This window comes from Nomascus leucogenys, chromosome 4 (genome assembly GCF_006542625.1).
Source record: "Nomascus leucogenys isolate Asia chromosome 4, Asia_NLE_v1, whole genome shotgun sequence".
NCBI classification, from domain to species: domain Eukaryota; kingdom Metazoa; phylum Chordata; class Mammalia; order Primates; family Hylobatidae; genus Nomascus; species Nomascus leucogenys.
This window is the reverse complement of record NC_044384.1, coordinates 33117564-33131638: the sequence shown is the minus strand read 5'-3', so window position 1 is coordinate 33131638 and position 14075 is coordinate 33117564. Positions and strand designations below refer to the sequence as shown.

The 14075-nt window shown below is 49.7% G+C and overlaps 1 protein-coding gene across 4 annotated transcripts in view; it reads right to left on the bottom strand.

Annotated features, from left to right (window-relative positions):
- Nucleotides 1–1287: 1287 nt before the first annotated feature.
- Nucleotides 1288–14075, bottom strand: part of ST8SIA5 (ST8 alpha-N-acetyl-neuraminide alpha-2,8-sialyltransferase 5) — an 88897-nt gene continuing 76109 nt past the window's right edge. For 3 of the 4 annotated variants that reach the window (XM_030810494.1, XM_030810493.1, XM_030810495.1), the window contains one exon: nt 1295–13981. In XM_030810494.1, the coding sequence (XP_030666354.1) occupies nt 13513–13981 (469 nt within the window). In that variant the 3' untranslated portion in view covers nt 1295–13512. Of the gene's footprint in view, nt 13982–14075 lie in introns of all 4 variants that reach the window. The other variant, XM_030810492.1, reaches the window with a different exon arrangement.

Sequence of the window (14075 nt, the reverse complement as noted above, 5' to 3'; positions counted from 1 at the left end):
TGCTTGATTGTCTGACATTTTACAATTGTCATAATGAAACATTTGAACATCTTATAGCTGTCACCAAAATTCTTCTTAGAGAGGAAATGGTCCTCTTTGAAAAAATATCTTTGTAAGGTAGAAGGTGAGCAGAGACCCAGCCTCAGCAGGAGACCAAGCAAACAGAGTGATTCAATAGCTCCAAAGAGAGAAATGGGAAGATGGAGAGAGGAGAAAAGGAAGGCCAAGAGGGAAGAGGTGGAAGAGAGAGGCCAGAGAGGTAGGGTAAGGCCAAGGTCATGAGGAGTGTCCACACCAGAAACGTGGCCGGTGGCTGGGCTGTCTCTTTTTCAGGATGTCTGAAGTGGTCTCAATCCCTTTCCCACTGCTTCCCACCACACTCTGGGACACACTACACCATCACAGATATTAAGGAAAGGGCTGCATCTAATATCTGGATGGTCAACAAATACAAAACAGAAACATGCCCAAAAGCAGGAGTCTGAAGGCAGTGGGGTCATGGAAACACCAGTCCCTGGGAATTTGCAGAAATCACGGGGAAGACTTTGGGCTTTTCCAAGATGCAGATCTGGGGACTCCAAGCAATGTTAACTACATTTCATGGGGCAAACAGGCTCAAGCCAGGTATTTTGCACATAAATGCAAACAACTTTTGATATAATTCTGTCTTAAATACACTCAAGGAGATTGGCATTGAATGAAGTTTTTTTCTTTACAAATGGGTAATTAGTGGGCTCAGATGCCTTCAATGTGACTTTGGACCTTGATAGAGCTGCTTTGCTTAGAGAAAGGCAGGTCTACATAGCCATGGGATCTGCTTCCAGTTATGAGTGCATCTCAAATCCACCTGTCCCAGGCAGCGCCAGCCCTCAAGGCAGGTAGCTCCAGCCCTCAGGGGCCCTCTATCCTCCTGCTGAAGCTCCAGAATCCTCTTTCCATGTCGTTGTACACCTTCGTACGCTGTCAATTCAGCATGCCACTCAACTTGATCTTGATCTGGGCTCTAAGCCCCTGCTGTGAGCCCACCTACTCCCTGGGTCAGATGGCTATTCCTGTCAGCCACCCACAGGTCTCCTGATTCTCATGTGCCCCCAACACTGCCCAAAGGTGTGCCCAGGGTGGCCATGGGCTCTTCACAATACCTGGCAGCTCCCCACATTGGGCTGTGCTGCTGTCAGCCCAGTGCGGCCCAATCCCCATAAACACACACAAAAACACACATGCACGCACGCGCGCGCGTGCACACACACACACACACACACACAGCCACAGCCAAATAGTCTTTGCTAGATGAACCATTTGACTGGTTTTATTAGATAGAAACTGAGGGCCGTTCAAACATAGTGACAGATACAAAGTACCCTGATGTTGTTTTTAGGCATAGCATCACAGTCATCACTTCAGAATCACTACTCAAGGACAGCCACACACAAGCTGGAATTATGCTACAGGAGTTTGTATAAACCACTGCTCCCAGAACAAAATTTGCATAAAAATAAGATCAGGCCTGCAGCCCCCATGTCCCCAAACTGTCTTTGAATGGCACAGCTTTTCTCTCCAGGGCCAGGGTAGGGAGAAAATCAGCAGAGCAAGCAAGGGGCTTTTCATATAGATGGTGTTTCTCCACATCCCAGCAAAGGACGTCTCAGGCCTCCCTTCTCTTCTCCATCGGGAAAGGCTCCACGGAGCGCGATGCAGTGTGACTTGGCTCTTTGAGAGGAAAGCAAGGGAGGGAAGGGGCTGAGGAAGGGAGGCATGCCACGTGGCCGCTTTTTCTTCACATGCAGGAGGCCACTCAGAAATGAGCCGGTGCACCAGCCACTCAGAGAGAGATCCGGCTGCCTTCATGCAGGCTCCTGGGCAGGGCTGCCAGGAAACTGACACCAAACCTGGGCTGAAGCCACTCCCAGGCACAGCCACAGGCACCTGGCTCCAGGGCAAAAGGTTTCCACAGCTCCTGTGCTGACTCCAGCGTCTGTCCTGGCTTTATTTGGAGAGGGAAGTGGCGGGGGATGGGTTCCAAACCGTACCATTGAACAATCCATTGTATGCTTATTGAGATACTGTTAATCTTTAAGAAAATACATAGACAAATGCATATACTTCAAAATTCAAACAATACTGTATTGAAGAAGAGTTATGGCTCTCTGATGGGGGGCGAGTCGGTTCCAGAAAGGGAAGCTGCAGGCCACCAAGACCCTGCCAGTTCCCTAAATTGTATGTGCAGAGTGTGGGAGCCCCAGGGGGCACCAGCTGCCCCATAAAGTGATCTTGAGCAGAGGGACTTGCCCTGAAGCCAGCCACAGTGAGGGCCAGATGTCCCACTGTAGAAGAGTACAGGACAATGGGCTCAGGAGTCCAGGGTAGGCTGGGAGGAGCTGCCACTTGGGACCCCCCCCAAGCTGCCTCCCACATGGCCAGAGCAGCAGGGGGCCAGCACCACGGTCCCTGACCCCAGCTTACCCTGCTCTCCTGCTTTGCTCAGGCCTGTGGCCTTGGGTGACTCTGCCAGATACAACTGCCTCCCTTCTGTCCCACTAGGTTCAGCCACCCAAGGCTGCTGGTTCGGGTGCCCTGAGCTTGGCCCCCAAAGAGGAATGAATACGAACAGGTCCCTCCACACAGGTGCTGGGCAGGGCATGAGGCCAGGGTGAAGCCCAGGCCTAGAGCAGACTCCAGATCAGCCTAACAACTTCAGAGGGGAGAAAAAGGTGCCTTAGAGGGCTAGAGCGAGACACTGGCCACCATCCCCTGCCCTCCAGTCCCTCCCACCTTGAGGAAGACTGGGCACCCAAGAGGAGATGTCCGCCACTCACCATGGGTGCCCTGGGCACACCACACTATCTTTCTGAGCCTCGGCAAGGAGGGTTGCTACTCTCTGCCCTGTCCTCCTTGCAGGAACACAGCGAAGTCCAGTAAGAAAATGGATGGTGAAGGTGTGGAGAGAGTAAAAGTGTCACTTTTCTGCCAAAAATGGTTCTTAAATTCACCAAAAAACACCCAGGCCTGAGTCACTGCAGAGCCAGCACACCCCTAGCTGAAGTTGTGACCCTCCTGCCCCACACAATAAAGACAACACAAGCAGAATCAGAGGTGCAGAAAGAGGATGACCAGCCACACCTTCACCCACACTGCAAAGTCCCTTAGAGGTGGGAAGGTGGAAGGGGCTTGTCCCCCCACCACCTGCCCTTTTTTCTTAGGAGAGAGGTAGCAGGAGAGTCTCCAATGTCAGGGGGGGAAATGTTAACTTCAAGAGTGAGTTTGGCCGGGTGCGGTGGCCCACACCTATAATCCCAGCACTTTGGGAGGCCGAGGTGGGCGAATCACGAGGTCAGGTGTTCACAACCAGCCTGGCCAAAATGTTGGCCCCATCTCTACTAAAAATACCAAAAATTAGCTGGGCATAGTGGTGGGCACCTGTAATCCCAGCTACTCGGGAGGCTGAGGCAGGAGAATCACTTGAACCCGGGAGGTGGAGGTTGCCGTGAGCCGAGATCACACCACTGCACTCCAGCCTGGGTGACAGAGTGAGACTCCATCTCAAAAAAAAAGAGTGAGTTTACCCATCTCACCTATCCTGCATCATCAGATTATCAACTGTTTCATTTATGTGAACTTCCAGGTCACTGAGCGTTTATCTTTTAAGCACCAAGACTTTTGTGAAAGCATTTTAAGTGTTTGGGGATGGAAATAATTCTAAAGTGGATAAAACGCAGCCCTGCCTTCTTAGACAGTGTATTGAACAGTGTTGGAACGCTTTTTTACCTCTGCATGTCCTGGATGTCACAGGGTGAACTGAGCTGAAATGCTGTGTTGCTCCCAGGATTATTATAACATATTCTCCCTCTCTTCCCCACTAAATGACCAGTGACCTCAGGCTACTTGATGGTTCCTGAGATATGTATTTAGTTTTGGTCTTTTTAAATTATTATTTTGAGACAGGGTCTGGCTCTGTCACCCAGGCTGGAGTGTAGTGGTATGATCTCAGCTCACTGCAACCTCTGCCTCTGGGCTCAAGCCAGTCTCCCACCTCAACCTCGCGAGTAGCTGGGACTGACCACAGGTGTGCTTTTGTATTCTTTGTTGAGACAGGGTTTCGCCATGTTTCCCAGGCTGGTCGTCAACTCTTGAGCTCAAGCGATCTCCCGCCTCAGCCTCCCAAAATGCTGGGATTACAGATGTGAGCCACCATGTCTGGACATATTTTCTTATCCTTAATGTAGTTTTTTTTTTTTTTTCCAAAGACAAGCTGTCGTTGAACAAGCAAACTAGTTTTGGTCTTCTTAATGCCATCACAATTTAGGCTATTAGCTGCCACTTCTTGCTTTATCAAGCACCTGTCATCATTCTCTTAGTTTGCTTTGTCATTAGAAACCAGAACCAAGTTCACTAGAACTGAATTTAAAATCAAAGCAAATGCCATGAGATATATGATGTTAGCAAAATGGTTGGCCCTTGCACACAGCTTTATAGCTTCTATTTTCAGGGGCTCAAAATTATTTTCCTTCAACTGAGTCCTCGGTTACCTGGGGGCTGAGTGAATTTGCTGGGTTCGATCCTAGGAAGTGAGTTGTGTTTTCACCCTGCTTCAGTAAAACAGTAACCATTGCCACTTTTAATAAGTCTTTGAGATCTCCAGAGGTTCTTGGCAACTTTGTGGCTGAATGTGGAATTCTGAGCTCTCATGGGGGTTGAAGTTGCCCACATTGCTGGGGGCATCTTTGGAGGAGGGAGAATAGATTGAGGCAGAAACCAGGTACTAACTCTCTGGTTTCAGCTCAAGCCTGTTCCAAAGTATGATAGAAAAGGAAATGCATAAAGAAGTCAGGCTCGAACCCTAGCTCCTGGGCTCACGGCAGTCCTGGTGCTGTGGTGTGTTTCCTCATTGCTACCTTCCATGTTTGTGCACAGATGTGGAGGTGGGCAGAGGGCTGGGTCTGCATCAGAAAACCAGGCTTTCTGCCAGGTGGACCAGACAGGTCCTCCCCATGCTAGAGAGCCAAGTGTGTGGCACTCAGATCCTACCCAGCGCCGGTCACAAGGTGACCCTCACCCAGGCACAGGCTGAACCTATTGCTGCAGACCCACCAACCCCTTAGCTCAGATCACAAAATGCATCCTAATCTTACGCACAGATAAATTCTTAATTCAGGCAGACTCTGAGGCTCCTAGCCCTGGGAGAAGAAATCTATGTTACTTTTCTTTAAAAATATGTCATAATGTTTATCTGAATGCTAAAATGTTCAGAAAAAGAAAAGTTGGTACCTTTAAGAAGTCTCACACCTGAATCAGACTGAGGGAAGGAAGGGTCCACCAACCCCCAACCAGGAAAAAGAACAGGGCAGCAGAACAGGGCCAATCTCATTAAAGAATCATCTAGAGCCATGAGCCTCCAAGTGCAGTCCCTGGACTGGCATCAGCATCACCTGGCAACTTGTTAGAGAGGCTCCACCCTGGCCTCATCAAATGAGACTCTGGGGCGGGGCCCATAATCAAGGAGCTCTCCAAGAGATTCTGAGGCAGGCTCCAATTTGAGAACTGCTGACCTAGAATAGTGGTTCTCAAGGCTGGCTGCACATTAGAAACATCTGGAGAATTTGTGAAATCCTAATATTCAGGTCACATCTCAGACCACCTGACTCAGAATGTCAAGGGATGGGGTTGCATGAAAATTTCTTAAAGCTCTTCAGACGACTACAACGTACACCAAGGCATAGACTGCCTGCCTTAGGGTAATGACTCCCAATCATGCGAGATAGAACCACTTAATGAGATCTTTGAAAATAAGGATACCAGGCCCTATCCCCAGGCCTGCTGAATCAGATTCTCTGGGAAGTTAAGGACCTGGCTTGGGGATTATTTTATAGAGACTTTCAGGTGATTCCTATGTACACACAAGGTTGCAAATGGCAATTCTAGAGAAAACAGAACTTTTACCCCAAAGCTGAGCAGATCATTTAATTGAAGGAAATGAGAGATTTGTTGCCATGGGAACCATCTTCGACTGAAGAGAGAGTCACTGATTTCTGGCTTTTGTGGCCGACAGCTAAGTCATGGAAGTGTATGTTTTTGTTTTTGGTTTTTTTCCTTTGAAATAAAAAAATATATATATTCTCAGAAGAGATTGTGCAGGGGAAAATAAAGACTTCTAAAAGATCAGCAAGGCTATTGTCTCTCAGGACATGCTGGCCAGGACGGTGGAGCCCAGGTGGCAGAGCAAGGCCAGCTCTGCACTCTCCCTCAGCAAAGGGGTCAAGGTCTCAGGAAGCCAGGGTCCAACAACCAGCCCAGAACAACTGCCCAAGGCAAAAACAAAAACAAAAATCAGATTTCTGCTTTAGGGACACCCAAAACAGTTAATGTCATTTGAGAGCTGCTTGCACCTAAGTGATTCTAAGAAGTCTTTGGTATACTATGCTAAGTGAAATAAGCCAGTCATCAGAAAGACAAATATTATATGATTCTACTTATATGAGGGACCTAGAGCAGTAAAATTCATAGAGAAAGAAAGTAGAATTGCGATTGCCAGGGGCTGGGGAAGGGGGAAGTGAAGACTTGTCATTTAATGGGTTTAAAGTTTTCGTTTTGCAAGATGAGAAGAGTTCCAGAGACAGAATATACAACAGTGTGAATGTACTTATCATTACTGAACTGTACACTTAAAAATGGTTAAGATGATAAATTCTATGTTATGTGTATTTTACCATAATTGCAAATGAAAAAGAAATCTTTGTTCGTGTTAAAGCAAAACCAATTTTGTAAATGTTAGATTCCCGAGCACTTGATTTTTGTTGCTAGGTACATAGTGGGTTATATATTATATTTGTATGTACAGAAAAGGCAGAAGTTGGGTTGTGTGCCAAATTCTTCTTTTCATTATTTTCCTACTCAAGGCTCCAGTCTGAATTTCAAGCCATACATGGCCACTCAACTGGCGGCAACTTCTGAACCACAAGCAGTTGTATGTTCAGGGAACAGATAGGGCCTCACACATGCTGATTCCCAGGCACCACCTCTCCCCCAGGTTCTCAGTCCATAGTTTTAACAAGCACCCAGGTGATTCTGATGCAGGCCATCAGAAGGCCATCCTACAGGGCATCCTAATAAACCCATGTGATCTTCAAAGGTTAGACTGTAGATCTATACTGTAGATCTATCCAGTCTACCCTTTGAAGATCACACTGTAGATCTATCCAGTCTACCCTTTGAAGATCACACTGGTTTATTAGGATGCCCTGTAGGATGGAATCAGCCTCCACGGACTGGCCTCGTTTGACTAGACCTCTAAACAATAGACCAAGGCACACCCTGGCCACTGGTGCACCCCTCACCTGGCCTCATCTGACCCCTGAGCCACAGTTAGCCTCTTCCCAGAGGGTGCTCTGGTTACAGGGAGGAGACTAGGTCAGGGCGTATGTTGAGCTCAGAGAAGCAGCACCTTTTCTCCCCCAGGAAACAACCCCATGCTCCTGGCCTTCCCCTGGGCATGTGGAGCAGACATCCTGCAAAGCTCAGCTCACCTGTTTCCCAGCCAAAGCATTCAGCATGTTCCTCTAGTTTTTGAAACACCGTTGATAAATCCCTCTTACATTGCTTCTTAGGCTGCACCTCGGCCACAGTGATGTAAGATCCTGACATGTTTGTGTGGCTCTGAGGAAGGGAAGAAGTAGAGAAGAAGAAACACAAAAAATGTCTCTCCCTTCTTTCATTTAAACTAGAGGAAAAAGGATTGGCTAGCCAGCAAAAAGCAGATGAGCAGGATTATAACGAGGGAAGACAAAAAGAGGCTAGCCGAGCCCATAAGCCCCCACTAGACAGACATTTCAGCCTCCTGAGCCCCGAGCTCCCCCGGACAGGCAGGAGGAGTCTCTGCCTTCCTGGGATGTGCTAGGTAGAAAAAAATCAATAGAGGACTCTCCTCAGCTGACAATTTCCCCAAGGTGTTACTCGGTTTATTAGTGGGGTCTCCTGAACTGCTGGAGTCCCCCAGGAACCAGAGACCTCATTACTGTAGTAAACACATGTTGAGTGGCCATGGCATGTGCTTCCCTGCCAGTGCTGGCAGTACAAAATGAGCTTAGATATTGTGTCTTCCCTTGGGGAGAAGGCAAACCTTCTATCAAGGACACACAGGCCCTTATGCTGTGTGCTGTGAGGATGTCCTAACGGAGTCGGTGATGGTTGCAGCAGAAGCACAGAGGAGACAGTGCCCAGCCCAGGTCTCTAGAGGGGAGGATGCAGGGGGCCATTACCTGACTTCTGCAAAAGCGGCCAGATAAAACGAAGGAGAGAGGAACTTAGGAGTGTGAGGGCCATTCCGGGTGTTTGAACAGAGTGTGAAAAGGTGCCTGGAATAGTATGGGATAGGGCAGGGAGGTGGCAGGAGGATCTCTGGGAAGGTGTGTAAGCCAGCTTGGGACACTGACTGCATGACTTGGTAAAGAACCTGAAGTTTATGGTACAGGCAGGCAATGGGCCCCACAAAAGGTATTTTTGGAAGGTTATTCTCTGAAAGCAGAAAGATCCATCAGAAGGGTCTGGCTTAGGGCAGTAGCAGAGGGGTTGCAGAGAGGGAATGACTTAAAGGGATGTTTATGCGTTGGAATTGACAAGATACGGTGAACAAATAGACATAAAGAGTGAAGGAGAAGGAAGAGGCAAAGGTGATCCAAGTTTTGGGCCAAGGCAACCTGTGCTTGCTAGTGTCTAGTTTGTGCTGGGCACTGTGCTAGGCATTGTGCAACACTATTTCACTTAGCTTTGCAACAGCTGTTGAGGTTGGTATCCTGTCCTCATTTCAGATGATGAGTCCAGAGCCTCCAGGGGCTTCCGGAGCTCCCCCAAGTTCACACAGCTATGAAGTCGTAGGAGGAGACTCTGAGTTCAGATTGTTCTTTTAACTATACCAGTTGAGGAGATGTTGAGGTCTGAGATGCTGTGCAGACACAGACATGCAGGAAGCCACAGTGAGCATGCCTCCAATGCTCCTAGGGAGGACTGGCCTGCAGGTAGAGGGCTTAAGATGCCAAGGCAGGAGACACTTAAGGCTGTGAATAGATGAGATTTCTGCAGGAATGCTCCTAGAAAGAGAAGAGAACCCTGAGGAAGCTTCATGGAAGATGAATCCACAAAGGAACCTGAGAAGGGGCATTCAGAGGGACAGGAGGAAAGACAGGGAAGAACAGTTGGAAAACAGAAGAGGAGAGGACTTTAGAAAGACCAGAGAGACTGGGCACAGTGGCTCACACCTGTAATCCCAGCACTTTGGGAGGTCAAGGCAGGAGGATTGCTTGAGCTCAGGAGTTCGAGACTAGCCTCGTCAACATAGCAAAACCCCGTTTCTACAAAAAAAAAAAAAAATTTTTCAAATTAGCTGGGAGTAATGGCACATGTCTGTGGTCCTAGCTACTTGGGAGGCTGAGGTGGGAGGATCACTTGAACCCAGGTGTCGAGGCTGCAGTGAGCCATATTTACATCACCACACTCTAGCCTGGGTGACAGAGGGAGACTCTCTCAAACAAACAAACAAAAAAGACCAGAGAGGCTAACCTTGTCAAATGTTACACGGATGTCAAGGGTGCTATCTGAGAAGTATTCGCTGCTTTGCTGGTTACACTTTTTATGCTGCCAACCTTCAGAATTCAGAATTGACTTTGGTCATCCCCTCCTCCTCCTCCTCTCCCAGATAACTGTCCCTGAGACTGGATTTGACAGTGTTCAGCACAACCAGCTCCCATGTATGTTTGTGGGATTCTTCATTTAACATCTGCACACACACACATACCAGACCACAAACTCTCAGAGGGCAGGGACGACGTTTTGTTCATCACTAGTTCCCCGGCACCTGGCACCATGCCTGGCACAACATGAGCACTCAATAAATATAATTTATTCACCAATTCACTCACTAAATTGGCCAGCACTCTACTCTGCCTCAATTGTTTCTAAGCACTGCTCTGCTTCCTCCCTGCTCTCAGCAAAGTCAAGGGCGATGAGCACATGCTGTCTCTGGGCACCAGGTGATTAGTGGGTAGAGCTGCCGCAGCAGCGTTGCTGAAATGGTCTCAGAGGCTGCCTCTGACCTTGAGCCACCTTTCTTTGTGCTTGGCTAAGCACTGAGTCATTTGCTTGTTTTTTTGCCTTTCAAGCCTGGAGCAGTGGATTTAGCACAAAGGAAGACATGATGGTTGTTTTGTTTACGGGGAATCGATTTCCCTTAAATAATAATTCAATGGGTAGTCTGCACTGCATAGTGGCGTGGTGACAGCGCTGTGGAGGAACATGGCAGAAGCCTTCCAGAGTCAACACCAGATCTCTCTGAGCCCTTGAAAAAATGTTTTTCTTATAAACACTGGCTGCAGGAGAAAAACTATATCCTGAAAGTCAGGAGACTGGTGAGTCCCAGTTGAGCCACAAGCTGGCCATATAGCCCTGGGCAAGTCATTCGTGTTGTCACTTAACATGTGCTATTATTTCTGGCATCTTTCCTCACCTTAAAAATGTGACGATGGCCTCAGTTCCCCTCCAATGCCACTGTGGGTAAGTCGCTACTTCTCTAGGGGGCAGGGTTAGGGAGAGGCACCTATAAGCACAGACTGCTTCCTGGACGATGATGGCCTCCTAGAGCATTTGTCCCTGGAGGAGGGCCCCGTAATATCCTGCAGGGGCATCTTGGTCGGGATCCCTCATGTTCTGGTGTCACTGTCTGGGAAGGTAAGACAGAGGTTTGGAGCACAGACTTTGGGGCTCTACAGATCTGGGTGCAGTTCCCTCCATTGGGTGCCTGACCAAGGGCAAGTCCTGGAATTGCTCTAAGCCTCGGTCTCCTCATCTGTACAATGGGAGCCTCCTTACCCAAAGGGGTCTCGTGATGATTACAGGAGATAATATAGGAAAAGTGCTTAACGTAGGGCCTGGCACAGAAGGAGAGCATGATAAATGCTAGCTATTATAATAAGAAATATTAATTATGGCTTAGATCCATTCATCATGAATGTCCCCCCAAAATAAGGAGATTGTACAGACCCTGAAGATTTTACAAAGCTTCTAGTTGTAGAGATGAGGAAACTGAGACATTGAGGGAGAGGAAGGACTGGCCCTAAGACCCACAGGCAGGAATATTGCCAGCAGCCAGGTGTCCCAACTCCTCTGTGGGCTGGATCTCAATGCTCCAATCCCCAGCTCCTACGAGGGCCCTGGCTGGGGCAGATTCCAACCTGCAACACCCTCGGCTGTGGGAATCCTGAGGTCCGTGTCACCAGGGAGCCTCCCCCAAACACTGCCCGCCCATCTGGAACATAAGTAGTACCCAGAGGGCTTCCAGTAGAGGGCTCTGTCCACAGCAGGCACTCAGCAGAGCCCCAGGCATGACTTGACCCAGGTCACATCTTTGCTCTGGGCCTGTTTCCTTAAGTGGAACAAAATGGTCTTTAAGAACCTTCTAGTTTTTATATTCCATGGTTTCAAGAACTGGGTTCAATTAACCATGCAGTGGCTAGAAATCTCAGTTAACTGGAATCTTTCCCAGAAATTCCCTCCCTGGGAGAAACAGGCAGAGCTCAAGAAAGTAATAACCATCCACTGTCCTTTGCAGTTCTTCCCGGTTTAGCAGGTGTTTGGGATCATTTCATCCCCTTGGCCACTCCCCTACGTTCCTGACCAGCAGACTGAGGCTCAGAGCCACCTGAGGTTTTCCCAATCGGGACCAGAGCTCAGAATGCAGGTGAGAGTCAGCATTGAGAACAGTGTTGTGCACAGGGCACAGGTTCCACAACAACCCACCCACAGGAACACGAAGCCAAGACACAAAAGTTTGGCCAAGAACAGAGCCCTGGATCAGGAGCCTGGAGGCCTGGGATAAAGCCTGCGCTCTCTTGTCCCTGACTGGCTCAGCTGGGGGGCCTCTCGAGTGAGGTGATTGGATAGCAGATCCCACTCCCTGACAGACTCTTACAGCTCTTAACCCTCCCGGAACACCCAGCATGTGGGACTGGGCCTACAGTCTCTGGGCCCTGCACCCCCAGAAGACACAGATAATGCCTTTGTTTATCCCTGTGTCTTCCTAAGTCCAACCACAGACCAAAACAGAATAGGCTTTCCAGAAATGTTTAAGGGGAGGAAGAAAAGAGGAAGGGAGGGAAGGAGAAAGGGGAGGAGGCAGGGAGAAAGGAAGGAAGGAGGGAGACAGGTTGCCAGGCAGGTAGGCTGAAGTCCTCCTCCCAGCACTAACATTGTATGATTCCACAAAGCTAAGTTCTAAGGCAGTTAGTTCACCAACAGTGTCTCTTAGACACCATCCCATTTATGGTGGAAACACCACAGGGAGAAGCAAAGGGAATTAATTTCAGATGTGAAATGACATGTGAACCCCTCTCTGCCTAAGCCCGGCTGACTGCCCCAAGCCCAGGCCCTGGGGTCTGCTGTGAGAAGTCCCGCCTTCACAGCAGAAGCTTCCATGATGCTGGTGTCGGAGGCCACAACTCGCTTCTCTCTGCTAAGCTCACCGCCTGACATGTCAGTGCTTTCCATCCCAGAGCCTATGGTTCCGACTGAGGAACACGATACAGCAGGATCCTGCAGGATTCAGAGACATGAGAGGAAGAGGTCTTTATAAATAACTCCTGGTTTAAATGGAGCTGAAAATAGGGAGACAAAAGAGACAGCCAATTGCTAAGCACTTATTGAGTCAATAACATTGGCTTGGAAGCCATAGTGCAAGTGGCTGGTTTGGTTTATTTCCTTCTCATCAAAAGAGCTAACGCAGGATTGAACCTGGGGGCACCAAGACTGCGTGTGTGTCCGAGGATGTGTCTGAAAGGATGTGGTGCTTCTCAGATGATGACATCTTGACTAAGACATAACCCAGGCCTTGCGTTAGATCTCTCGGTGTCACAGAAGAACCTGTCGGGTGGTGTGGCTTGGCTGTTAAGTCCCTGGACCTCTTGAGATCACTTTCTTCACTGGAAGGTCTAGTCACTGGGTTGGCTTCTAAGCTCTGAGATTTAGATAGCAATTCACAGCTAAGTCCTCGATATAAAACTCAGGAACCAAAAGTGTGAATAAAATCTTGACTGTGTTCAAGTGTCCTGTGAAGTGTCCTGTCTCCACTCTCGATTCCATTCTCTGTAGGGCCTTCCTTCAGCTGCAACAAGGGCCTGCAGTTTGTGCTCTCTCTCAGATGACAAAATTGGGTGGAAATGTGCTTTATTCACTTGCCGTCCCCTGGGCCCCTGATCTTGGGGTGTGGCCCAGCAGCATGCTAGCCAGGGCAGGTGGAGGCACGGGGCGGACGCACCGGTGGGGGCCAGGCCAGGAGGCTCAGCACAGAGCTGACTCTGCCCCGGTTCCTAACCCTACCTCCCCACCCCAGGATCCAAGTACAGAGGTGAACTACGGAGGAAGAGACAGCCTGAACGCCAGGCCCCCACGCTGCCCGGTTCGGGGCTCCCAGTTCCACCGGGAGGGACAGCAGGAGAGGAGACGCCGCTTGCCGGGCAGTCTGGCGGGCAGCCATCAGCAGCAGCTGCAGGTGCCCGTGTGCACGCGGAGGATGCCTCGGCTGTGCAAGTGCAGGAAGTTGAAGATCTCGGAGGGCATGGCGTGGAAGCCGGGACGCGGCTTGACGTTGTCATAGTAGTGGTGAGTGATGTAGAGGCCCGAGGGGTTCATGGGGAAGGCCCAGAAGCCGAAGAGGTGCACCTCCTCACAGAGCTCCAGCGCCGCAGTGACCAGAATGAGGCCGGTGCTGATGCGCTTGGCGCGCACCCCCAGGCTGAGCCAGTAGCGCGACACGTTGACCAGGTACTGCGGGTGGAAGTAGTAGACAGCTTGCTGCGACTCGAAGTCGTCCAGCACGTACTTGACGCGGATGGACACGTCGGTGTTGCGCGTGTTGTAGAAGGCAGGCAGCAGCACCGACGCGTTCTCGTACACCTGCAGCACGCGGTAGAACGGCCGCCGCCACTTCTCCAGCTTGTGGAACCTAAGCAGGGCGCGAGTGAGAGGTGAGCGCCCACTCCTCCGTGCCCCCAGGCTCCTCGCTTCCCCACCCTTGCACCCTGGGGCTTTGCAAAGGA